Source organism: Podarcis vaucheri (genome assembly GCF_965113315.1).
Source record: "Podarcis vaucheri genome assembly, chromosome: 10".
NCBI lineage: Eukaryota > Metazoa > Chordata > Lepidosauria > Squamata > Lacertidae > Podarcis > Podarcis vaucheri.
The window spans coordinates 75134206-75159402 of record NC_138748.1 but is presented as its reverse complement, the minus strand read 5'-3'; the positions used below and the strand labels follow the sequence as shown (position 1 = coordinate 75159402).

The 25197-nt window shown below is 55.2% G+C and overlaps 1 protein-coding gene across 1 annotated transcript in view; it reads left to right on the top strand.

Annotated features, from left to right (window-relative positions):
• Window positions 1–1221: 1221 nt before the first annotated feature.
• The window catches only part of SND1 (staphylococcal nuclease and tudor domain containing 1), a 220023-nt gene continuing 196047 nt past the window's right edge, over window positions 1222–25197 (top strand). Inside the window, exons 1-9 of the mRNA XM_082238802.1 lie at window positions 1222–1369; window positions 7776–7925; window positions 9335–9455; window positions 15263–15341; window positions 17742–17902; window positions 19278–19369; window positions 20624–20782; window positions 22540–22646; window positions 23660–23750. Of these exons, the coding sequence (XP_082094928.1) occupies window positions 1286–1369; window positions 7776–7925; window positions 9335–9455; window positions 15263–15341; window positions 17742–17902; window positions 19278–19369; window positions 20624–20782; window positions 22540–22646; window positions 23660–23750 (1044 nt within the window). The 5' untranslated portion in view covers window positions 1222–1285. The remainder of the gene's footprint in view (window positions 1370–7775; window positions 7926–9334; window positions 9456–15262; window positions 15342–17741; window positions 17903–19277; window positions 19370–20623; window positions 20783–22539; window positions 22647–23659; window positions 23751–25197) is intronic.

Below are 25197 nucleotides of genomic sequence, written 5' to 3'. Positions count from 1 at the left end.
TCCCATATGCAAGTCCTTTGTGACCGTGATGGTCTTCTGTCTGGGACCATCAAGGTCATCATGCGAACTGGGTAGGGCTCCTGAGTACCTGTTGGTACACTTAAGGGATTATGCCCATCCTGTATCAAACCACCCCCCTTTGATAGTCCTCTCTTCATGGAGCAAAAGAAAAGTGGACCGGTGTAAATCCGATGTATGGTTGATTTACTATGAATTTATAACATAAACGTTGAGTATGTCATGTGTGAGTGTCATGTTTGTACAAACTGAATGATTGGGGGGGGGGGGCGTTTCCTGCAACATTGTCCCACATAGCGATTTCTCAGGAGAAAACTGATGTTTTAATGTATTTTTAATTTTTGGTTGGAAGCCGCCCGAGTGGCTGGGGATGCCTGGCCAGATGGGCGGGGTATAAGCAATAAATTTATATATATATATATATATATATATACACATACACACACACACACACACACAGATATATATGCATGTGTATATACATACATATATGTATACGTACATACATGTATACATACATACATACATACATACATGTATATATACATACATACATACACACACACACACATACATATTTATATATAAAATTTAAATTTCACTCGTAATGTAACAAACACTATGAACAATACAGACAGATACTGTATATAAAATTCAGATGGTGAAAGAATCCGCCGCTCGCCGTGCCGACCACAGGCAATACTAGGCGCCGCCGCCGGAGGAGCAGCGGCGGCGGGGAATTCCCTCCTGGGTCACGTGCCGGCCCGCCGGGCTTCCCCGGGATCCCCCTCTAAGGCGCAGGCGCGTCCCCGGCGTCGGCCCCTCCCTCCCTCCCCCCGTGGGCGGTCCTGCCGCGCGGGCAGCTCTTGCCGACGTGTCCTTCTGCCCGCCTGACCCGGAAGTCCCGCCTCCTCCGCCTCCCCCTCCCTCCTCCCTTCCTCGACGTCGCGGGTTTGAATCCGCTCCCCTTTCCCTCCCTGGCCGGCGCTCGCCGCGCCCATTGGCCAGGCCGGCGGCGAGGGGGCGGGTCCGGGTCCGAGGGGGCGCCCGCCCATTGGCCCTCCTCTCCAGGACTGGGCGGGGCCGGAGCCTGCGCCTGCGCGAGGGGGCGGGGCCGGGGAGGGGTAGGAAGCTGGCGCCCCGCCCCTGGCCCCGCCCCTTCCGCCGCTCCGTCCGCGCCGCGTCCCTCGCAGAGAGAGAGAGCGAGAGAGAGAGAGAGCGAGAGAAAGACCCCCGCTCGAGACCCCCCCGCGAGAGACCCCTCGGGATGGCCTCCTCCTCCGGAAGCAGCAGCGCCGCCGCCGCCTCGGGCGCCCCCAGCCCCGCCCTGCAGAGAGGCATCGTCAAGATGGTAAGGGCGCCTCGGAGCATGGGCAGAGTGCCCAGGCAGGCAGGAGGGAGGGAGGAGCCCAGGAAGGGGGGATCCAGCCCAGGACCCTTTCCCTGGGGCGGGGGCGGGGGGGAAAGAAGGGCGCCTCTGAGCATGGACAGAGCGCCCAGGCCCCTTTCCGGGCGACCCCTCCCCGCCACGTGCCCCCCTCGGCCAGCTCGCCCTCCGCTCTCCCCTTGCCCCAGCTGCCCGGAGGGGGGTCCAGCCCAGGACCCTCCTCTGGAGCCCTTTCCCCGAAGCCTTGGGAGGAGGGGGACCCCCAGGGGCCGTCCAGACCAACCCCGTGCAAGGCGGGAAGGTCCGCTCAAAACCCCGCCCAGCAGCCCATGAGCAGCAGCAGCAGCAGCAGCTGGATTTGGGACCACGTGGGTGTTGGGGTGGGTGGGTGAGAGGGATCCCACCCCCCTGTGCCCCAGAGAGGCCAGCCAGGTGCCCCTGTGGGAAGGCCCTCGGCTTCCCCAAGACCCCCCCTCCGTCTCCCCTGTGAGAGGTGGGCGTGTGGCCCCCAGGACTGGGATCCCCAGGGCGACCCTTTTCTCTCCCTGGTGCAATTGCAGCATCCTGAGCTCCTTCTCTGGAGACTTTCGGGAGGGTGAGGCGTGTTCCTGCAAGGAGAGTCCATCCCGTTCCTCCGTTTGGAAGAGAAGGAAGAAGAGGAGTCCTTGATGCCATGCATGGTTCTCTTGTTTTGCTGCACGTGATGCCGCCAGGAAGGGCCCGGCTGAGTCGCAGCGCCTCCACGTTGCAGGCAGAAAGCCTCGGATCCAGGCCGGAACTTCTGCCCTAGAGCTGGGGAAAGAGCCTTGTCTCTGGGCAGGGGGCACCCCATGCAGCCCTCGCCATATGTTGCTGGACTACAGCTCTGGGCCCTGACCATTGGCCATGCTGGCTGAGCCTGTTGGCAGCTGGGCTCTAGTAACATCTGGAGAGCGTTGCCCTAGGGGGCCCAGTGGTCTGGCTTCCGGTGACCTTTAGAAAACGCCCCCAGGATAACTTAGGGGAGCCTTGTAACCGCCTTTGCATTGCAAAGGACACCCAGCCTCACACTTGCTTTCTGGAAGGAGTGTGTGTGTGCCAGTTGTATCTTTGACAAAGTTGTGCAGTGGGGCAAGCCTGGAAGGGCAGTCTCATGGGGTGGGGTGGGGGGTTGTGGGCTGCCCCCTTGCCGCTCTCTCAGGCCATCTTCCGCAGACTTGCTTCTGGGAACCCACATTGTCCAGGACCGGTGCTGTCAACGCATGTGGCAGCTTGGGTGTGTGTTGTGGGCGCTTGGACCCGACTGTGCCTGCTGCCATGCTGCTGCTCAGTGTGCTGGCATCTGGCCCTTGTGTGTGGGTCCCCCCCCATCTTGGGGGCTGCTTTTTGCTGCAGATCCACTGTGACACAGGACGTGTGCTGGCTGTGCCAGGTCTCGGCCAGAATTTGCAAATGCTGCTAGAAATTCAGCAGCAGAAGTTGCTTGTAATAAACCCCAGGCACGCTAGGGTGTAACGTTGCAACCTGGAGGCAGGAAGTGGCCTTACCCGTTGAGCAGAGGATGTTCAGGTGCCTCTAAATAACGGGGCTCTGGAGCCTGAGAACAGCTGGTTCCCTTCCCTATCCCGAAGCAAGTGCCCTGTGGGTCACCCCACTGCGATGTGTGAGCCACGCCACATGAAAGAGTTCTGCAATTTAGATGCTTCCCTTGGAGCAGGCAGGGACGGAAGCGCTCGCCCAGTAGCTTTGGGAACCAGTTTAGTTTGGTTTTCGGAGTCTTCTGGGCATCCTGCACAGGCCCATCTCTGCCCCACAGCGAGAAGATCAGTGGGGCTGGTGGGCCAAGGTCCTGCGGCAGCTAAGAGAGAATTCCCCCCAGCAGTTCAAGCAGGGGGTGTGCCCTGGGGTGAGGTACCCGTCCACAGTGGGTGGTCTGCAGAGTGCTCCAGGACCGCTGCCCGAGGGGCGGGGTGCAGCTCAGCTTTGCAGATACGCCGGGGTGCAGGCAGTTCTAATCTGCCCCACAGCAACCCTGTGAGGAGAGAAGGGGCAACGCTCTCCCTGTGCGCTACTCCCGTCCTCACTTCCGCAAAGGGTGGCTGGGATGCCTGTGGCGCTCTGGCCACTTTCTCCAGGTCGCAACCTGTAACCATTCCAGCCTTGTTCTTATTTCATTCAGCTCTCATTTATATTTTTTCCCCAACAGTGCTTTAATGGCAAAACACACCACCCGGTGACCCAGAGGGCCTTAGGGAAGTGGGGAGGCGCTTGCTGCCCCTGGGGCTGGCGCGAGGGGGGGGGCTGCCCCCTGGGAAGGATGGGGGGAGGTTCCCCATAGGCGCTTCCGCCTCTCGCCCTGTGGCATACAGCCGTACTTCGGCTCCCGAATGTCTTGGGAGTTGAAAGTTCTGGCTGCCGAACGAACAAAAAACAGAAGTATTTTGAACTTTTTTGGGAAGCCAAACGTCCGGCCCCTCTTCTGCTGTTGTTTCTGGTGTGCCTGCACAATCGGAAACCAGTCAGAAGCCGCGCCTTGGTCTCCGAACATTTCAGAAGTTGAATGGACTCCTGGAACGGATTCTGTTTGACTTTTGAGGTAGGACTGTATTTATTTGTTGACGATATTTATTTCATTCATCGCATTTACAAAGCACCCGAGGTCAAGGGGGCCTCTCTGGTTCTCCCCCTCCTCGTTTAGCACCCACAACAACAGCCCTGAGAGGTAGGTTAGGGTAGGGGGAGAGGCAGTGGCTGGGCAATGGCCGCCCAGTGAGGTTCATGGCCGAGTGGGGATTGATCCCTGGGGTCTCCCAGGCGCTAGAAAGACGCTTTGACCACTGAGCTGCACTGCATTTCTGTAAGCGAGGGGGAGTTCCCTTTGCCACGAGGGAGAAGTGAGCCTCAGCCTCTGTTCCATCTGAGAGCAGCACCTTCTTCCTGGGAGAATGGGCCCCACTGGGGGAATCAGCCCTCAGGTCCTTTCTGCGGGGAAAGCCTGGGCTCTGGCAGGCAGCCTTTGAAACCAGAGGCATATAACCCAGCCTCTCAGTGGGGGGGGGGGGATATTGTGAGGTAGGAACTCCGCTCTCTCTGGTGGTAATTTTTCACAGAGGTGGCATCAGCTTGCTAAACTTGAGAAGCGGTGAAATTTTTGGGGTGGAGGAAAGACCGAAGGAGTGCTGACTGTGGGGGTAGCAGAGGATTTTGGGGGCCGCAGCATCCTTTGACTGTCAGCTGCATTCGAGTGTAGTTCCAGTTGCGGGGGAAAGCTTTTTCTCCCCCACCCTTTGTGGCCCAAGTCTGACAGGGGAGCAGGGCTGCCTGCCTGCCAGTTACCTGATGCCCACAGTGGAGTCAGCCGGCTCGTTTCTGCAAGGGGCTGCGTCCTGTGCTGTGAAGCCCCGGCGATTGCCTGTCTGTTGGGGTGACACGGAGCCTCTTGGGGACTTTGGAAGGTGGTCGGCTGATCAGGAAGCTTGGCTGAGGAGGCCTTGGGAGTCAAAGGGGCGCAGGGAGGGAGCCTGCGAGGTGGTGCCCTTTGTGCAGGATGGCGCCCCCACGGATCTCGCCCCTGGCTTTCTCCGGCAAGCAGCCAAGAGCCGGGTGGTCCCTGAGTCTGTCCTGGGAACTAGATTAAGAGTAATTACAGCTCCAGTCCTGGGTGTATCGAGTGCCACGGCCGCGGAACAAGCTCCGTTGAAAGAATCTCTCTCCAATTGATTATTTTGTCAATTTGCTTCTCCGGTTGGAGTTTACTGCTTTGGCGTTTGCGCAGAGGGCTTTAATAGACTGGGGCATCGACTGCTACGTTTGAGGGCTGGTCATTTGGGTGAAAGGAGTTGAGAAGAGGATGCAGCCCCCAAGGAAAGCCCTCTTGGCCCCTGGGACACGTGGGGGAAGAAGGTGCTCGCAGCAGGGAGGTGAGCCAGGGTCCCAATTCTTGCCGCTGGTCCTGAGCCCGGGTGCTCAAAATTGTTGCCTTGAGAAGGAGGCCGGAGGGCCACCTGCAGGTGACTATAGCCTGTTCCCCCTCCCTCCTGGGCATACCAGGCTGTGCACCATCGAAGCCCCCCTGTCCTTGCCTGCTGGTGGAGAGGCCAGAGGGACGCCTGGAGATCTGGATTTGTGCATCTTGCATCCTGCCAGGCGGGCACCACAGAGAGGATCACAAGCCAGAGGATATTTGTCCCCTGGTAGCTCCTCTCTGGGCTTCCAGGGCTAGCTGCAGCCAGGAAACAGATCCTTCTGGTCTCCATTTTCTACTTCGAAGAAAGGCAGCCACGGGCCGTGAGCATGGGCCACGTGTCGAGGAGCCCGGAGGGGTGTGTGTGTCCATAATTTCTAGGGCACAACTTTTCATTTGCTGGTTTCAGCCTCAGAGGCTTGCAGGGTCAGCGTGGCTGCAGCTTCCGCTGCTGCCCAGCCGGCCGAGAGGAGGCCTGACCTGTGGTCCAGTGATCTGCCTGGACCCTGAACCTTGGCAGGAGGATCGCCTGGGCAGAGGGGAAGCCTCCCCTGTGGGGCAGGCAGTGGGAGGGCTTGACCTGCTGGGTCCCAGGGAAGGGGGGGGGGCTCTCGAAGGCTGCTGTTGCTGAACCAAGGGAAGTCCCGCCTCTGGGGCTTGGGGGGTCACATTGATTGGCTGCTTCTTTGACAATGGTTGTCTGAAGTTGTAAGGAATCGCAATGAAAGCTTTTGGTGGATTAAAAAGAAAAGCTTCATAGTAGTACAGTTGTACCTTGGAAGTCCATTCCAAAACGTTCGGAAAACAAAGCGCGGCTTCTGATTGGCTGCAGGAAGCTCCAGCAGTCAACCGGAAGCCACAGAAGCCCCGTCAGACATTCGGCTTCTAAAAATAGTTCGCAAACCGGAACAGTCACTTCTGGGTTTGCAGCGTTCAGGAGCCAAAACGTCCGAGTACTAAGGCGTTTGGGATCCAAGGTATGACTGTAGCAGTAGTAGTAGTAGTAGTAGCAGTAATGATAATAATGGTAATAATAGTTTGTTACCAATCCTCCACCCCAAGGTCTCAGGGCAGGACAGAACATTAAAACACAATATTAAGAATGCTTTAAAACAACTCCCAACCCTAAAATGAGTTGGGTCCTAAGAACATACACCTCCACTTGCAAAAGAAGTCAGGGGGCAAAGAGATGTCTGGCACCTGTGCAGTTAAGGCACCAGAATCACTGTGGGGAGGGGCTGCCACAGAGAAGGCCCCGTCCTGTTGGGGTGCCACTCGCCTGGAGCCCCTGAAGGTGGAGGGACTGCCAAGAGAACCCTCAAGAGGGTCTTCAGGGAAGAAGGTAGCCATTTGGATATCTGGGGCTGGAGTCGTCTAGGGCTTAAACACAAACACCTTGGCTTGGGCCTGGGAATGAACTGGCAACCAGGGCAGCGCAGCGTTACTTTTTGTGGCTCCATTTTCCCTTTGGACGGATTGTGGCCCTGCAGTTCATGAACGACTGCAAGCGCTTTGATTTCCTCTTTAGGATGTCCTTTTGCTGGCAGCGGTGTGAGGGAAAGGCAGCATAGAAAATTCACATAGCCCATCCTCAACGTACCTTGCTATTGGTTGGCTTGGGCAGTGGCTGGCATCCTGGCAAAATTCATGGGCAGGAAGGAGCCCCAGACGAGTGCCCTGTGAGTAAACTGGGATCTTGCGCATTCAGGGGCAGCGTCTAGGTGCTGGCAGGGTGCCATTGAGGGTGGCAACAGCTGAGGAGGAGAAGGGGCGCTTGCCTACAGGCTACCTGGGCACACCTGTGTGAAGCATTGCTCCTCTGGCGCTCACACCTGCCTGCTCAGCCAAGATCCCTGTTATCATGAATTCCACTTGCCTTACCTCCAAGAGCCTCAGCGTGGCTTACCTGGTCCTTCCCATTTAATCTCTAAAACTCACCTGCGAGGTAGGCCGGCCCAAGGTCCCCCAGTCAGTTTCCTGGCCGAGTGGGCATTTGATCCCGGGGTGCAGGTGGCGCTGAGGGTTAAACCACAGAGCCTAGGACTTGCCGATCAGAAGGTTGGCGGTTCGAATCCCTGTGATGGGGTGAGCTCCCATTGCTCTGTCCCTGCTCCTGCCAACCTAGCAATTCGAAAGCACGTCAAAGTGCAAGTAGATAAATAGGTACCTCTCCGGCGGGAAGGCAAACGGCGTTTCCGTGTGCTGCTCTGGTTCGCCAGAAGCGGCTTAGTCATGCTGGCCACATGACCCAGAAGCTGTACGCCGGCTCCCTCGGCCAACAAAGCGAGATGAGCGCCACAACCCCGCGACTGAACCTAATGGTCAGGGGTCCCTTTACCTTTACTTCTGGGTCCTTTTCTGACTCTGCTCGCTCTGGGGCTTGTTAGATGCTGCTACTGATGCCCCCGCCTTCTCCCCCCCCCCCAGGTTCTCTCTGGCTGCGCCATCATCGTTCGCGGCCAGCCCCGTGGAGGACCGCCTCCTGAGAGGCAGATCAACCTCAGCAACATCCGGGCTGGCACCCTGGCACGCCGGGCAGGTGCGGGGCAGCCAGATGGCAAGGACACGCCAGACGAGGTAGGTCTTGGGGGGGGGAGATGGGGGGAAGTGCTGGTCACGGAGGCAACTGAGGGCCTGATGTGTGTGTGGGGGGCTAACTGTTGCCTCTGCTGCCAGGACCTGCTGTGGAGGTGCCCAAGAGGGGGAGGCTGTGGGCACAGGGCGTGACCCACATAATCGAAGGGAGGGGTGGGTAGCAAGGAGATGGCCTGTCTGCCCCCCAAGCAAATGGGGATTCATTCTTTATACCCAAAGCAGGATCCTTTGGCCAGGGCTTCAGATGGCTTCACCTGCCCAGGTGAGGGGAGAAGTGGCAAATGCCCAAATCCTACAGATAAGCTCCCCTTTCTGGGCTCAGAGCCCAGCACCCCACAGATAAGGAGGGCATGTCAAAGCCAGCCAATTAGCTTACATCTAAGCTAATAAATGAACTCATTGCTGCAACAGCTGCCAATTAATTCTGGGGTTATCGGGACTGCCAAGATGGCGCTTGCCGAGCTTCCGGAACAGCTCACCATAGATGGCCCCCCCAACCTCTGTTTTAAAAACAGAATATAAGACGAGACGGGTGGTTTATACATTCCCTCTCTCCCCTACACCCGTGGCCAGGTTTGCACCCTGCGCTCAACCAGGACTTGTGTGGCAGCCGGATTATGTGCTTTTGCTGCGCATCATGACCTTGCCAATGGCCCTTCGGGTCAGATTTTTCTGTCTGTAGGTTCGTGGTCCTTTCAGTCATGCTATTGGTTGCTATTCCACTTCTTGCCACCAGTGGGCGAAGTTTGGCAGGAAATAGCCTGGGTGTGAGTTGTCCGCCCCCTCCCCTCCCTCACTCCCCCCCCCTTAGTTGCCCATCTTCTGAGGTCCAGGCCTGAGCTTGACCCTTCCTGAGGCTGGTCATGGGGTGGTGTGTGTGGGGGGGGAGATGGGGGTGGCCTCACCTGTGGGAGCAGCCCTGCTTGAGGAATTTGTCTCTCACCTTAAATTTTTATGTTGTGAACCACCTTGAGATCTACGGATGAAATAGTAGTAGTAGTAGTAATAATAATAATAATAATAATAATAATAATAATAATAATAATAAAATGAATAAATGAAAATCCCCTTTCTAGAGAAGTTCATCCGGCCCCAAGGGGTTTCCATTCTCCCACACATTGGATGTTTTATCCATCATTTATCGTCAACCGTAGCTATATACCGCTTAATATGCAAATTTCCTAAGGAGCTTATATGAAGCCCTTGGAGGTTTTTAAAAATTCTGTATTACATTGGTGGTTCTTAATTGTTACTTTTGCAAGCTGACGGGTGAGTTTCTGAAAGCGACGAGTCAACCTTGAAATAACAAGGGGTCTGGGAGTGAGTATTGGGGGCGGGGATGTGGGGCTGAGCGGCTCCTGTTCCTGACAAGTGACCTCCTTCTTCCTCAGCCCTGGGGCTTCCCAGCCCGCGAATTCCTGCGGAAAAAGCTCATCGGGAAAGAGGTTTGCTTCACGGTGGAATACAAGACGCCCCAAGGCCGGGAGTACGGGATGGTGTACCTGGGGAAAGGTGAGAGGTTCTGCGCAGGGTTGCCCCACACTTGGAGGGCAAATCCCCACAGCCCAGTCTGCAGAGGGTCCTTCCTCCCTGAGCCGGCTGTTCTCCTGTGAGCTTTGAGGTTCATCAGCCAAGTGGGGGGTGAGCAGAGCCGGAGCCTATTCTGAGTTCTTCAGCTCCCAAAGCCATCAAAAAAGAGCTCTGTAGTCATCTGTTGGCACTGGCAGGTCTGGGGGCAAAAAAGGAGACCTCCTTGGGAAACGAGGGACCTGTTCTCCCGGGGGAAACTGGCAAAGGGGAAACACAGCTGGAAATCTGGAACGTGGCAGGCAAGAAGACTATTGGGTTGGCCAAGGTGGTGGTCCAATTTAACCCAGCTCATGCAACTCTCTATGCAGTTATGTAGAACTTCCTAAAAGACCCAGTATAATAATAAGACATTTAAATTCCACCAAGCGTCCGTTTCTTTAAATATATCTTTTACATAATGTGTGCAATACCAGAATCATATCCAAGTGTCTCAAAGCCAAAGTTGTGTCCAAATATTCCTTCGTTCAGAAAAGGAGATCTCCATAAGTATACAACTTTGGGAAGTTCTATATAATAACATAGGGACGCGGGTGGCGCTGTGGGTTAAACCACAGATCCCAGGAGTTGTCGATCAGAAGGTTGGCGGTTCGAATCCCTGTGACGGGGTGAGCTCCCGTTGCTCGGTCCCTGCTCCTGCCAACCTAGCAGTTCAAAAGCATGTCAAAGTGCAAGATAAACGGCGTTTCCGTGTGCTGCTCTGGTTCGCCAGAAGCGGCTTAGTCATGCTGGCCACATGACCCAGAAGCTGTACGCCGGCTCCCTCGGCCAATAAAGCGAGATAATAATAATAATAATAATAATAATAATAATAATAATAAATTTTATTTATATCCCGCCCTCCCCAGCCGAAGCCGGGCTCAGGGCGGCTAACAACAATCAAATAATCAGTCAAATAATCACACAATCTAAAAATATTTCATTATAAAAATTAATTAAATCAAATTGATGGCAACCAATTAAGCAAAATTCTGTGCAGGTTGCCAGAGGAGGGAGTCAGGCTGCGCCCTGACCAAAGGCCTGGCGGAACAACTCTGTCTTGCAGGCCCTGCGGAAAGATGTCAGGTCCTGCAGGGCCCTAGTCTCTTGTGACAGAGCATTCCACCAGTTTGGAGCCGCAGCCGAGAAGGCCCTGGCTCTAGTTGAGGCCAGCCTAACCTCTCTGAGGCCTGGGACCTTGAGGATGTTATTATTTGCAGACCGTAGGTTTCTCTGTGGGGCATACCAGGAGAGGCGGTCCCATAGGTACGAGGGTCCTAGGCCGTATAGGGCTTTAAAGGTTAAAACCAGCACCTTAAACCTGATCCTGTACTCCACCGGGAGCCAGTGCAGCTGGTACAGCACCGGATGGATATGATCTCGCAGCGAAGACCCCGTAAGGAGTCTCGCTGCGGCATTCTGCACCCGCTGGAGTTTCTGGGTCAGTCTCAAGGGCAGCCCCACGTAGAGCGAGTTACAATAATCCAGTCTGGAGGTGACCGTCGCATGGATCACAGTGGCTAGGTCAGGGCGAGAGAGATAAGGGGCCAACTGCTTAGCTTGGCGGAGATGAAAAAATGCCGCCTTTGTTATAGCTGCAATCTGCGACTCCATAGAGAGGGAGGTATCGAAGATTACACCCAAACTCTTCACGGACGGTGCTGGCACTAATTGCACCCCCGCAAGAGACGGGAGTTGCCCCCTCAATCCCATATTGCTCCGTCCCAGCCAGAGGACCTCTGTCTTCGAAGGATTTAACTTCAACCGGCTCCCACGTAACCATCCAGCCACAGCTTCCAGGCATCTGGTCAGTGTGTCGGGGGCCGAGTCAGGATGGCCATCCATCAACAGATAGAGTTGGGTGTCATCGGCATACTGATGGCAGCCCAGCCCAAAACTCCGGACAAGCTGGGCGAGGGGGCGCATAAAGATGTTAAAAAGCATCGGGGAGAGAATTGCACCCTGAGGCACTCCACACACCAAGGAGTGGCGCGATGACAATTCCCCCCCAAGCGCCACCCTCTGTCCCCGACCGGAGAGAAACGAGCGCAGCCATTGAAGGACTGTGCCCTGGATCCCCACGTCGGCAAGGCGGCGGTCCAGGAGTTCGTGATCGACCATGTCGAAAGCTGCTGACAGATCTAGAAGAATCAGCAGCCCCGACCCGCCTCGATCCAGCTGCCTGCGGAGATCATCTGTTAGGGCGACCAGAGCCGTCTCGGTCCCATGACCAGCGCGGAAGCCGGACTGGAATGGGTCCAGAGCAGATGTTTCATCCAGAAACCCACCAAGCTGTTCAGCAACCGCTCTCTCAATCACCTTACCCAGGAATGGAAGATTCGAGACCGGGCGGTAATTGGATAGATCTAAAGGATCTAATGATGTTTTCTTTAAGAGCGGACGCACCACTGCCTCCTTCAGTTCCCCTGGGAATGTCCCCGTGCCAAGGGACAAATTGATGATATTCCCCAGGAGGGCCCGCACCTCGTCTGGACACGCTCTAATCAGCCAGGACGGGCACGGGTCGAGAGGACAAGTGGTGGGCTTTCCAGCTTGGAGGAATCTGTCCACATCAGCTGGAGATATCCGGTCAAAGTGGTCCAATACTGGACCCGAGGACAGTCGAGGGGCCTCCAGTTCCTTTATTGTATCCAAATTGGCAGGGAGGTCATGGCGGAGCGACAAGACCTTCTCCGCAAAAAAGCTCGCAAATGCCTCACAGCCGTGTGTCAGATTGTTATTTAAATTTGGCTGTCCTTCAAGGGACGTTAAAGACCGAATTATACTAAATAATTGCGCCGGGCGAGAGCTAGCGGAGGCAATGGAGGCCGAGAAGTAAGACTTCTTAGCGGCCTTCACTGAGCGCCACAACCCCAGAGTTGGCCACGACTGGACCTAACGGTCAGGGGTCCCTTTACCTTTACCTATATAATACCATTAAGGGCTGTAGGAGATATGTTTCCCTCTTCCTCTGAGGTCCAATTTAACAGGCAGAAAAGACACATTCAGGGCGAGAATTTGAGCCTCACGCCAGCCGTGACTTGCCAATCCACCGGTGGCATTTTGAAGCCAAGTGGGGGGGGGTCATTCAGGGGCCCAGCCAGTGACCAGGACGGTGCCCTGAGTTCCAGGGGTGCTCACCCCTTCACCCTGCCCCTTGCCCGCAGTGTTGGCCTAGAGAGCAGACAAACTGGGGTCGCCTGCTGGCTGTGTAACATGCCCCCTTCCTGCCCCCTTGCCATGGGAGAGCCAGGCGGGAGCTGAAGGGCAGCCAGTTTTGAACAGTATCCCATTCTGAGTGATTTTCTCTTTCACTCTGCCCCCCTCCTTTGAGTTTTCTGCTTTGGGGGCTGGCGTTCCGCAGGAAACAGGCCAACAAACAGCTTAGAATGAGGAGCCCTGGATTTCCTGCATTTCGGGTGGTGGCGGGGATAAAAATGCAAAATAAAAATTTTCTGCTGAGATGAGGCCTGGCCCCTCTCCCCTTCTCCTGCCCCCCAGCTGTGGGTCATCTCTTCCTGCCTGCCTCCCCCCCCTGTGCTTTGCCTGTGTCTCTCCAGTCCTTTGGGGGGCCAGGGTGGGGCTCTGCCCCCCACACGCTGGTTTGCACATCTCCCTCTGGGCCTCGTGCCGGGCGTAAATCTTCAGAGGTGGGCAGCGATGCCAGTCTCTGTCCTGCTTGTTTGCTGCCACATGGAGGATTTTTCTGCCACGCCGCCTGACAGCCCAGGATTTAGCTGAAGAGGTGGATGTTTGCTAATTAACTTCTTCAGCTTTTAAAAAGATCCATGTTGAAATTGCTGGCTGGGCCGATCTGGGCAGCTGCTCCCCCCTCCCCAGCTCTCTGGGCTGGACTGCGCCGCTGGTTTGGGCGCGAGAGGCAGGCCTGGGACTGGGAGTGCATTTCCCAAGGGGGTGTGGATGGGTTTGAGGTCGGGTGATGCTGGAGGGGGTCCCTGGCAGGCCCCCCCTTGACGGAGCCTCTGGATTCCTGGACTTGGGCTGAACTTGAGCGTCTTTGGCCCTTTCTGCAAGGCTGTCTCCTGAAATGCTCCAGTTTGGGGCAGAGGAGAGCTTGTGGCAGCCCAGGGTCCCTCGGTGCCCCCCTCCCTCTGGGTGCTTCCTCGCCCTCTGCCTTCCAACGCCCATGGAAGCTTTTTCATGACCTCTACACTTAATAATAATAATAATAATTAATAATAATTTATTTATACCCACCCATCTGGCTGGACTTCCTCAGCCACTCTGGGCATCTTCCAACAAAACATTAAAATACAATAGTCCATCAGTCATTAAAAGCTTCCCTAAACAGGGCTGCCTTCAGATGTCTTCTAAAAGTCAGATAGTTGTTTATCTCCTTGACATCTGACAGGAGGGCATTCCACAGGAGGGCGCCACCACGAAAGGCCCTCTGCCTGGTTCCCTGTAGCCTCACTTCTTGCAGGGAGGGAACCGCCAGAGGGCCCTCGGAGCTGGACCTCAGTGTCCGGGCAAAACGATGGGGGTGGAGATGCTCCTTCAGGTCTACTGCACCAAGGCCATTTAAGGCTTTAAAGGTCAGCACCAACATTGTGCTCGGAAACGTACTGGGAGCCAATGTAGGTCTTTCAAGACCAGTGTTATGTGGTCTCAGCGGCTGCTCCCAGTCCCCAGTCTAGCTGCCGTATTCTGGATTAGTTGTAGTTTCCGGGTCACCTTCAAAGGTAGCCCCACACAGAGCCCATTGCAGAAGTCCAAGCGGGAGATAACCAGAGCATGCACCACTCTGGCGAGACAGTCTGTGGGCAGGTGGGGTCTCATCCTGCGTACCAGATGGAGCTGGTAGACACCTGCCCTGGACACAGAATTGACTTGCGCCTCCATGGTCAGCTGTGAGTCCAAAATGACCCCCAGGCTGCGCACCTGGTCCTTCAGGGGCACAGTTACCCCATTCAGGACCAGGGAGTCCCCCACATAACTCTTTCCCTCCCCGAGAGCCTCAGTGTGTGGGTCCCCGGAAGCCTTTTTTGAGGAGGGAGTGCTTTCTGGGTGGAGATCCTTGTTAAGAGCACCTGGGGAGGCCCTGATCCTTGGCAAAGCAAGGTGAGGAAACATCCCCCCCCAGCAGTGGCAGGACTTTCTCCTTGTGCACAGTGGTGAAATCCTGCTTGGGTGCTGGCTTGTGAACTGCTCCTTTCTTTCTGCCACCTTTGCCCACCGCAAGCGGCCTGGCCATGTGGGGTGGGGGGGCAGTCTCTGTGGGTCAAGCCAGGCCGACTTGCCCTGGGCTCTGGATGCACCTCGCTTCCCGCCCTCCAGGCAGGCTACCGGTGGCGACTTCTGTTATTATGATGTATTTATTTATATCCCACATTTCCTCCTGGCAGGCAATTGGGTTGACGTACAAATAAAAGAATGGCAGCTAAAAATATGGGGGAAACTCCCACAGTCATTAACAATCAATTCAAACTATTCACAAATATATTAAATCTGTTTAAAACATTCAGACAAAACCACCAGGGCACCAGCCTCCTCATTGAAAGCATTTCTTCTGCTTTTAGTTAAGATTTTTATTTTATTAAAGGCATCTCCACCCACAGTGGCTCTGCCCTGCCTCTGCGGCTGCTTCTGAATCCTGGTTTTGCAGGGGAGAGGGCTCCTGCGCTCGCATCCCTCCTGCAGTTTGGCCCCCTCTGGGGCCTGATCCTGCCGACCAATTCTTCTGTTCGTGGGCCCTGTGCTGCCTCGCTAACCTGGCTGTCTTTCCTTGGCAGACACAGCTGGGGAGAACATCGCAGAGTCGCTGGTGTCCGAAGGGCTGGCCAGCCGCCGGGAAGGCTTGCGTGGCAACAAGTAGGTCTACTCCTGAGGAGCCGGGCTTCCCTTTGGACGTGCCCCTGGGCTGCCGGTTCTCCCTGGCAAACTCTGGGCTGAGGGTGGCAGGGGAGTGAGGCTTCCAAGACAGAGTCTCATCTCTTTACAAAACAAGCCCCCCACATGCAGCCCCTTGTCCCCTCCAAGACTGGCAAATGTGGCCGAATCTTCTCGTAGACGAGAGTCCGGGTAGTTAGTCTCGAAGGCGAGGTCTCTTCCAGAGGCCTCTGCAGCTTTGTTTTGCTGGCAGAAGAGCCCTGTGCCTTGTTCCAAATCCCCTTGTGCCCGGGGACCTTGACTGCCCATCGTTGAGCTTGGGTGAGGATCGGGGGGTTGTGTGCTGAATCGGAAGCCCCAAGGAGAGCGGGGGGGGGGGGGAGACAGCGCTGCCTCGTGGCCCCACCATCCCTGGGGTGTGTTTTGCCAGGGACGTTGACTTTTGTCCGAATCCTGTTGGCCCTGCGGCTCCCGGCAGGTTGGCTGTGCCGCGGCAGGAGGCAGCCCCTGCTTCACGCCTAGCTCTGCCTCGTGCCAGGAAAGAGAGCGAGAGCGAGTGTGCCTGCCTGCGTGCGTGCGCGCGCGCGAGAGAGAGCGGGGAGTGCCAAGGGGGCCTGATGGCTCCGCTGATGTGTTCACGGCCTTGGAAGAGCCCCAGAGTATTCTCCGGAGGTCTGCGGAGGCGGCTGAGGCCGCGGAGCCCGGCTGGCTGGGCCGGCTGCCATGCCATCTCCACCGGGGCCTCGGCTCACTTTGCTCATGTTCCGCCTGAGCGGGAAGCAAACACCGAGAAGGGAACGCTCTTGCCAGGGCAGGCCGGGTCAGTGGGAATCCCTGCACCGCAGGGCGGGCAGCTGCCGGGGCCCCCGAGGAGCTGGCGAGGTGGCACCACGCTTGTCCCTGGAATGCAGGCAGAGTGTTTGGGGGGGGGAGTTGCGAGGGTGGCGCAGCCTAGCAGGTGGAACTGCCCTTTGATAGCAGCCCAGGGCTGAAATTCCCGTGGATTAGTTTAACCGGTTGCTTGAAGCCACAGGAGGGGGGAGTGCTGCTCTTGTGTCGGATCCTGCTTTCCTGGCGGCAAATGTTCAGCCGCTGAGAATTAGATGAGGCATTGGCTGGATCCTGCAGGCTCCTCTCTTCCTAATAGCAGTATCCTTTCTGATGCATAGCGCTGTGCCGGCTGAGAAAGGTGGCAACAATTTGCCGCAAGACCAGGGGGCAAACGTGGTGGTTCTGGTCTGCCAGAGGCCTGGCTGCTCACTCTGGGTGTGAAGGGGTCTCCCTGAGCCCCTGCCCTCTGTGGCCTGCTCAGGCTTTGAGCCAGAGACTGTCACGGGAGCCCTGCTCCCTTATAGACCCAGCGACAGGGTAAGGCAGAAGGGGCGTGGGCTGACAGATACATGAGGGTCTGTTGCAGGATAAATCTCTTGGCATCCCACCTTTGCGTTGTACTTGACTGAGCGGCTGAAATCATTTTCTTCTTTCTTTGGTGATCCCTCGTAGCCGAGTAAGATTGTCTTCCATGTATGTCTTAGCGAATACAAGTGTCAAATGCAACAACTTTTAAGGAGCAGTACTTGCAAAAGATGAACTTTTCTTTGTAATGTTCCACATCTGCCTTGGCAAAGTCTGGTTGTGTGCAGGTATCAGATGAAGGATACGAAAGATCTTAACGTGTGCCTTTGCAAAATACAGTTGCTGTATGCCGGTGTCAGACGAAAGAACTTGAACGTGACAAGGATTCCCGGAATAATACCTTGTTTCTCTGTGCCGGTCTTTGTCAGCCGTGCTCACTCATATTTTGTGTATCAGAGACATGGAACGAGTGACACCTGCATACAGCAACTATATTTTGCTATTTTTGACACTTGTATTCGCTAAGACATACGTGGAACACAAAAGCTTCTATTTGGACGTTACGTTTATGAGAACTGATCTATTTGTATTTCCTGTTCTAAACATTGGTCTTTAATTGCTTCTTCTCAATTAGATAATGTGAAAAGAGTTATGTTAATATGATGCATAAAGAATTTATATAGTTAAGCACAACCAGTTACGTTGTGGGTATATTTGTTAGTTTAATTTACGTAACTCTCGGTTTGACAGTGTTGGGAAACAGAATAATGCCTCGTGAAAATCCAGCCCGCCTGTAAAACTTCCGGTAGCTCAGGCAGCAAGAACCAGTCTTAGTCCTTAGCGAAATGAGGGTGTCTAAAGTTGACAGCAGAAAGGCCCCCTAATTTTCCCCTGCTCTGATTATTTTTTGGCATTGTTAACAGTGCAGATCCTCTGCCTGGCCTCTCTGGGAAAGCTCTGTGGGCCTTGGGTGATGACCGCAGGGTTGGGTGGTTTCTCTGACGGCCGGCCTTTCTCTGCCCCCAGCCCAGAGCAGAACCGGCTGGCTGAGCTGGAGGAGCAGGCCAGGATCGCCAAGAAGGGCATGTGGAGCGACGGCACCGGATCCCACACCGTCCGGGACCTGAAGTACACCATCGAGAACCCCCGCCACTTTGTGGACTCCATGCACCAGAAGCCCATCAATGGTGAGACGCGGGGTGGTTTAGGGCAGGGCTCTGGCCAAGGAGGGAGGGCTGCTGCTGGGGGCAGTGCCAGGGCCCTGTGTGCCTGCAGATCTTCCTTGGCCTAAAAAAGAGATCTTACTATTTTTCCCAAAGAAGTTTCTGCAGAATCCTGTGTTGCCAAACAGCACCCGATGGTCATATGCACATCATACGTCGATTGCCCTCGAATGAGACAGGCGTAAAATGAAACCAAAATAAATAAAACTGCAAGTGAGCATGTGGAAGGCAGTGAGCGGAGCGCTTTGTGGAATAGGGATGAGGGTTAAACAAACCTTACTATACCCAGGGGAAGTAAGAAGAGAAGAGTCTGGGTCAGGTGCTCACAGTGGCTGACTGAGATGCTTATTATGGGAAACCTGCAGCTAGCAGGATCCAAGCACCCCCCCCCCTTTCCAGCCACAGGCATTCCAGCTGAGGGAGAGCTGTTGTCGCTGGCAGCCATTAATAATAATAGTAATTTATTATTTGTAGCCCGCCCATCTGGCTGGGTTTCCTCAGCCTCTCCGGGCGGCTTCCAGCAAAATATTAAAATACAATAATTCATCAAATATTAAAAGCTTCCCTAAACAGGGAATAGTCTCCTCCTCCTCCTCCATGAACTCGCACAATCCTTTTTTTCAAGATCTCAACAAGTTGGTTGCCAGCACCGCCTCCGGTGGGAGGGAGTTCCACAGTTCCAACTTTGTGTTCAAAGGATTCCCATGCCCTCGGTCAGCAGGTAGACCTTTCTGGACCCAGTTTGGGGAGGCCTCTGGACACAAGCTGCCTGCGGCCATGGCCGGACAGAGCTTCTCTTGCCCTTGAATCCGGCCCTGGAGTTTCCCTTTGGGCATCCGTTTGGCCCCCGTGAGACCGGGAGGCAGGTTTCCAAGGGCCATGGGCCTGATCCAGCACGATATGATTACGCTTGCTGCGAAGGTCCCAGCTTCAGTCCCCGGTTTCTCCAGGGTGGGCTCCGGAGAGCCTCCTCTGCCCGTCCGTGGAGGCCAGGGGTCAACAGCCTTTTTCAGCTGTGGGCCGGTCCACCGTCCCTGAGACGGACTATATTTTGGATTTATTTTTTTAAAAAAATGAACGAATCCCTGTGCCCCACAAATAACCCAGAGATGCATTGTAAATAAAAGGACACGTTCTACTCATGTAAAAACACGCTGATTCCCGGACCGTCCACGGCTGGATTGAGAAGGCGATTGGGCTGGATCCGGGCCTTCGGTTGCCTTCCTGTGGTGTAGGCAGTACTGATCTCAATGGTCTGACTCCGAAGGAGGCCAATTCCTGGGCTGCTGCTCCTGCCTCCAAGCGCTCAGCCCTAGTGGAAACTCTCTCTCTCCCGCAGCCATCATCGAGCACGTCCGGGACGGCAGCGTGGTGCGGGCTCTGCTCCTTCCCGACAACTACCTGGTGACGGTCATGCTCTCTGGCATCAAGGTGAGCGGCCTGGAGGCCCTGTCCCCTCAGGCGCCCAGTGCGACTCCTGCCCTCTCCTCTGCGACGCGTGTGGGGCTGAGGGGTGGCGAGGGCGAGTTCTGCTGAGTGAATCGATGGAGGGGGAAGAAGGGGGTTCTGGGAGCGCCTGGCCAGAGGAAGGACTGGGTGGCGGCACCCGAGGCTCCTCTCTGAGCGGGCAGGAGGATTTTGGGGCCCAGGGAGTGGCTCCGTGTGCGGATTTGTCCCCTGACCCCGTCTCCCACCCCCTTGCCTCGTGCCTTCTCTCCATGGGTCGCAAATGGAACCATTGGCTCCGCTGTCGTTTGAGCCAAGAAGCGAGCCCAAGGCCAGATGCACCTGTCCTGCTTTTCACCTGCAAGGCTGTGAAATATTGGCAGATCCTCTCCAAAAGCGGTGGACTCTCCTTCCTTGGAGGTTTATAAGCAGAGCGATTCTTTAGCTGCGATTGCAGGGGGTTGGGCTGGATGATCTTTGGGGGTCCCTTCCAGTTCCCTAGTTCTGAGATTCCTGCCAGACCTGGGATTCCCCCTTCTGTGACTCCTCTTCACAGAGCGACCCCTTTCCGTCTGGCATTGAGGCTGGGGAGGGGGAGGCAGGAAGGAGCTTTGCCTCCCTGGGGGGTTTCCCTTGGAGCCCCTTCTGCGGGTCTTGCTGGCTAGGGTGGGTGGGCCCTGGGTGTTTGTGGGGGGCCTGGGGATCATTTAAGGTTTACGATTTGGTCATTTAAGGTTTATGATTTCTCTATTTCCTTCTGAGGAAACTGAATAGTTCAGTGAAACGAGCCTTGTAGCCGTCATCCTGTTAAGGCTTTGTTCAATTCTAGGTTTTTCTAATTTTTTCCTATTTTTTATTATTTAGTTTATTTCTATAAGATAATATTTCTAGTCGGTTACTTCTCGTTTCAGGGATTTTCATTTGTTTTGTGTAATTTCTGGGTTCCGTGGCTGTCTTTTTTTCTACTGGGGATGCTGGCCCTGCTGCCACCTGGGCCCTGAGGGAATGGCCCTTGTGCCCCGCAGAGGGTGACCCACGGAGGCAGGTGTTGGCACTCCCCAAAGAAGGCTGAGGGGATGCCCCCCCCCCGTCTGGAGGGACTCGGGCATGGCTCTGGGGCCAAGTCAGATGGGGAGCTCTAATGGCTGTCTCTCTCTCATGGGGGTGCCAAGAGCCCTGGACCTGGTTCTGCTGAGGCGCTCTCCTTCCTGCCCTGACTTGTCTCCCCCCCCCCACCAGTGCCCCACCTTCAAGCGGGAAGCGGACGGCACGGAGACCCCCGAGCCCTTTGCAGCGGAAGCCAAGTTCTTCACGGAGTCGCGTCTGCTCCAGAGGGATGTGCAGATCGTCCTGGAGAGCTGCCACAACCAGAATATTCTGGGCACCATCCTTCACCCGGCAAGTGCAGAGTGGGGGGGGGGGGGCGGGGGGCAGGTGTGGGGCCCCTGGGACGGCTGTGGGGTGTCCGGAGAGCTCCCTGGGGCCCCTCCTCCTCCCTTAGTGTCCTGGGGCAAGAGCCAGAGGGAGATTCTTGGGGGGGGGGGTCAGTCCAGGCCAGTCTGGGCTTGGCTACACTCATGGGGCCGGGTGGGTCTCAAGGGGTTTGCAGGGGTGGGTGTGCTGGGGACCTGAGGGGCAGGCGGGGGGCAGCAGGAGAAGAACCTGGGGGGCCGAGAGACGGAAGAGAAGAAGACACCCCCCTTCCGCAGGGCCTGGCCTTTTGACAGGGTTGGGGCTTTCTCGGGAGAAGAGAGGTTGGGGGCATAGCTGTCAATGTTTCCCTTTTTTAAAAGGGAAATTCCCTTATTCCGAATAGGATTCCTCGCAAGAAAAGGAAAAAGTTGACAGCTATTGTTGGGGGGCCTCCTTGTCAGAAGACTTGGGGCCCTTGGCACCCCACATCTCCCCACATTGCCCTCCAGACTGGGCTTAGCTGAGTCTCATCCCCGCCTGAACCTCTGCCCCAGGCCAGGCCTCTTGGTCTTCCTCGCTGTCCTTCCCTCATCTTTGCCAGGAGCTCTGCCTACACTCGAGTAGGACCCTGGCAGAGACACATGCCCGACTGGCATGACCTCCTGGTCATTCGTTTGGGAGCTTCAAAAGCTTTCTTCAGCCCGAACATCACAGCGACCGATGCCAACAGACATCAGCACACTTAGGGATCTGCAGAGTTTGCGCATCATGCGTAATAGACCTCAGCAATTCAGCATGTTGGCTAATCTACTTTATTTACATATAAATGCGCATACGGAGCACTGCAACACGGCTCCCTCTCTCTCTAGCATCAGACAGCAAAGAGAGAGAACAAAGGACAATAGTCCCACTTCACGGAACACAAACACCCTGTCTCCGTCACTTCCCACTCTGTGGAGTCAAAACATACACCGTCATGTGACAGACAACAGTCCCATGACTGCAATCACAGAGCAGGAATTCTAACAATCCTCACCCCCCCGTATGGTGATTGTAAGGTCTTTGGGGCAGCGCCTGGCCCTGGGCCCTTCTGCTTGGCCTTCTCTGTGGGGGGCCAGTGGGTCTGGAGCTCTGGTCCTCTGGAGACACAGGCTCTCTCTCCCTCCTGGTGGCTCTTGAGACTGGGGAGGGGCACAAGGGGGGCAGGAGTCTTTGCAGCAAATCTCTCCCCCCCCCCAAGTAATTGAGGCCCAGCCCGACTTCTACGTGTTCCTGCAACTAGTTTATTACTATTATTTGTTAAATTTATTAGATGCCTTCTCTTGCTGCAGGCAGCTCAAGGCATCTTAACAAATTTTGTTTCCAATATTGAATTTGACATTGTCATCGCCCTCCCTGCTGGGGAAGGCAGGCCATAAACTGGATCAGCAAGCATAACAATGTTTTCAGATGTGTTCTGTCATTTTAAATGCATTTTATTTTATTTTTAATTGTCCTATTTTACCACTTTGCCACCTTGGGCTGCTTTAGGAGGCAGGGCAGGACAGAAATCTAACAAATGAATGAACTGACGCACAAATAAAGGCAATAATGAGAATAACGAAGATATATTTAGGTTTGCCCTGAGCAAACGTAATCTGTTGAGGATCTTTGGGGGCTCAGGGCTTGTGTGTGTCCATGAAGCTGGAGTTTTTAGCTCCCTGACTCACTCTCTCTCTCTCTCTCTGCTTGCCCGGCTGCAGAATGGGAACATCACAGAGCTGCTCCTGAAGGAAGGCTTTGCTCGCTGCGTCGACTGGTCCATCGCCGTTTACACCCGAGGAGCAGAGAAGCTGAGAGCCGCCGAGAGGTAGCCCTGCCCAGCCTACCGCCTGCCCTCCTTGGGCCGTGGGGCTCCCGTTCTGCTTCACAGAGGGGGCTTGGGGGGGGGAGGACTCACTGAGAAGGTGGGGAAGGTGTCCAGATTCCCCGGCCCCAAGGTGGGCTTGTGGGAGGGGCTAGGTGCAGTGAGAACAGAGCAAGTGAATCCAGACAGATACGGGCTCATCCTGGCAACAGCGTCACATGATTTGGGGGCTTATCCTGGCGCTTGCAGGCCTTGCAGAACATTTCGCAGGCACCAATACCCAGAGGGACCTTTCGAATTGGGCTGCCTCTTAAAAGGAGATAGTTGCTAAGGGGGGCTTTAGGTGATGGGGTTCTTTTTTAAATAAATCTTTATTGCTTATACATAAATTTATATATTTTAACTTGCACCATTTCAAAAACTTTACAGAGGCTCTTTCAAATCTTTGGACCTCCTCCCCTCGCTCCATGGGTTTCATTTCCAAAGAAAATACATTCTTTTTCCCTTTTCTTCGTCTTTTACTGTCCTCCTACCAGATGTCAAAGAGAAAAATAACTACCAAACTTTTAGAAGACACCTGAAGGCAGCCCTGTTTAGGGAAGCTTTTAATGTTTAATGGGTTATTGTATTTTAATATTCCATTGGAAGCCGCCCAGAGTGGCTGGAAAAACCCAGCCAGACGGGCGGGGTATAAATAATATATTATTATTATTATTATTATCATTATCATTATCATCATTATCTATCATATATTCATAGTTTCCCAAGTTCATTTCACATTGCAAGTGTCATTATATCCCTGCCAGTGATTTTAACTGTTTACAGTGGTCTTTTTAAGTATGTTTAAAAAAATAAATCATTCCAGTCTTTAAAAAATACTTTTAACAGGTGACGGGGTTCTGGCCCAGCCCAATGTTCTGCCTTGGAGGCGGGAAGGAGGGCGGGGGGGGGCCTCTTCCTCCTCCGAGGGGGTTTCTCTGGTCCCCTTTGGACTCTGATTCTTCGCTGTGTTCCAGGTATGCCAAAGAGCGCAAGCTGAGGATCTGGAGGGACTACGTGGCGCCCACGGTCAACCTGGACCAGAAGGACAAGCAGTTTGTGGCCAAGGTAGGCAAGGGGGGGGGGTCTTTGCCAGGCCGATATGGGGCAGGGGTGCTGGAGAAACGGGCACCCTCTCTGGGTGACGCAGGGCAGCAGAGCCACAGGCTTGGGCAGCCAGGAATGGGTCTGGAGCCTCAAGCCCCCTTGCCTTCCCCTCGCCCGGGCTGCCATCTCTGGGTGCTGCCCGCTCTTGGCCAGGGCTCACTCCCCCAACGCCAGTGTCTATTCTCACCTGCTCAGGAGAGAGCTGGTGGAGCTCCAGGGGAACGGCACGTGGTCTGGTCAGTGTCTGAAATTCCCCAGGCACATGTTTTGTGACTGGCACAGGGCTAGTCATGCCCACGTGGAGATCCCTGGGTTCCAGGTTGGCACCTGGCATCTCCACCTGGCTGGTCCCTCTGGCCTCCTGAAGCAGGGAAGCAGAAGAGCTTATACAGTCCTATACAGCCCAGGACCCTCGTACCTATGGGACACCTCTCCTGGTATGCCCTGCGGAGGACCTTACGGTCTTCAAATAAAAACATCTTGGAGGTCCCGGGCCACAGGGAGGTTAGGCTGACCTCAGCCAGAGCCAGGGCCTTTTCAGTACTGGCCCCGATCTGGTGGAACGCTCTGTCCCAAGAGACCAGGGCCCTGTGGGACTTGGCATCTTTCCGCAGGGCCTGCAACACGGAGCTGTTCCACCAGGCCTTTGGCCAAGGCACTGCCTGATCCTTCATTTTTGGAGGGGAAAAAGTGCGTCCTACAGAGCGAAAAATGCGGTAGCTTATTGAGTTTCGGGCACTGGGCCACTTTGCTAAGGCCAAGATCCTCTTGGTTCTGTCTGTTTACCGGAATAACAGTGAATAGGCCAGCTTCTACGGAGATGCAATGTCTGTAATGGGAGGAAAGTGTGTGTTGCTGCGTGGAAAATCACACCAGCACCTGCAACACGATGTCCATTTGTGTGGCTGACGTTAACTCTTTCTAAGAAAGCAATCCAATAAATAGGATTTCCACGCATGCCCCGCTGCTGCAGGTGCCTGCTCTGCCCTGGCTGGCGCTGTTTCCAGCTTCTGTGGGGGTCTTCCTCCCAGGCACCTTCGCTTCTATAGCAGCTGTGGGGCAGGGAAGGGGAAGGGGCCTCCGGAGCTTTGGTTCCAGGTGGCACCTCCAGGGAGCAGGCCAAGGCAGCAGGAGAGAGGGAGGTCTCTTTGATTTCCCTGGAGGTGTTTGCATGTAGAATCATAGAATCAGTGAATCCTAGAGTTGGAAGAGACCACAAGGGCCATCGAGTCCAACCCCCTGCCAAGATGTGTTCGCATCTTTTGTGTTTGAGCTGAGATGGGACTAGATGACCCCTGGGGTCCCTTCCATAAGATTCTCTGAAGTGGCTGCAGGCTGGTGAGAATCTCCCTCTCCCTCGGGGACCCTGGTAGCATCGTGTGCCCTCCAGGCAAGGACTGCCAAGTGG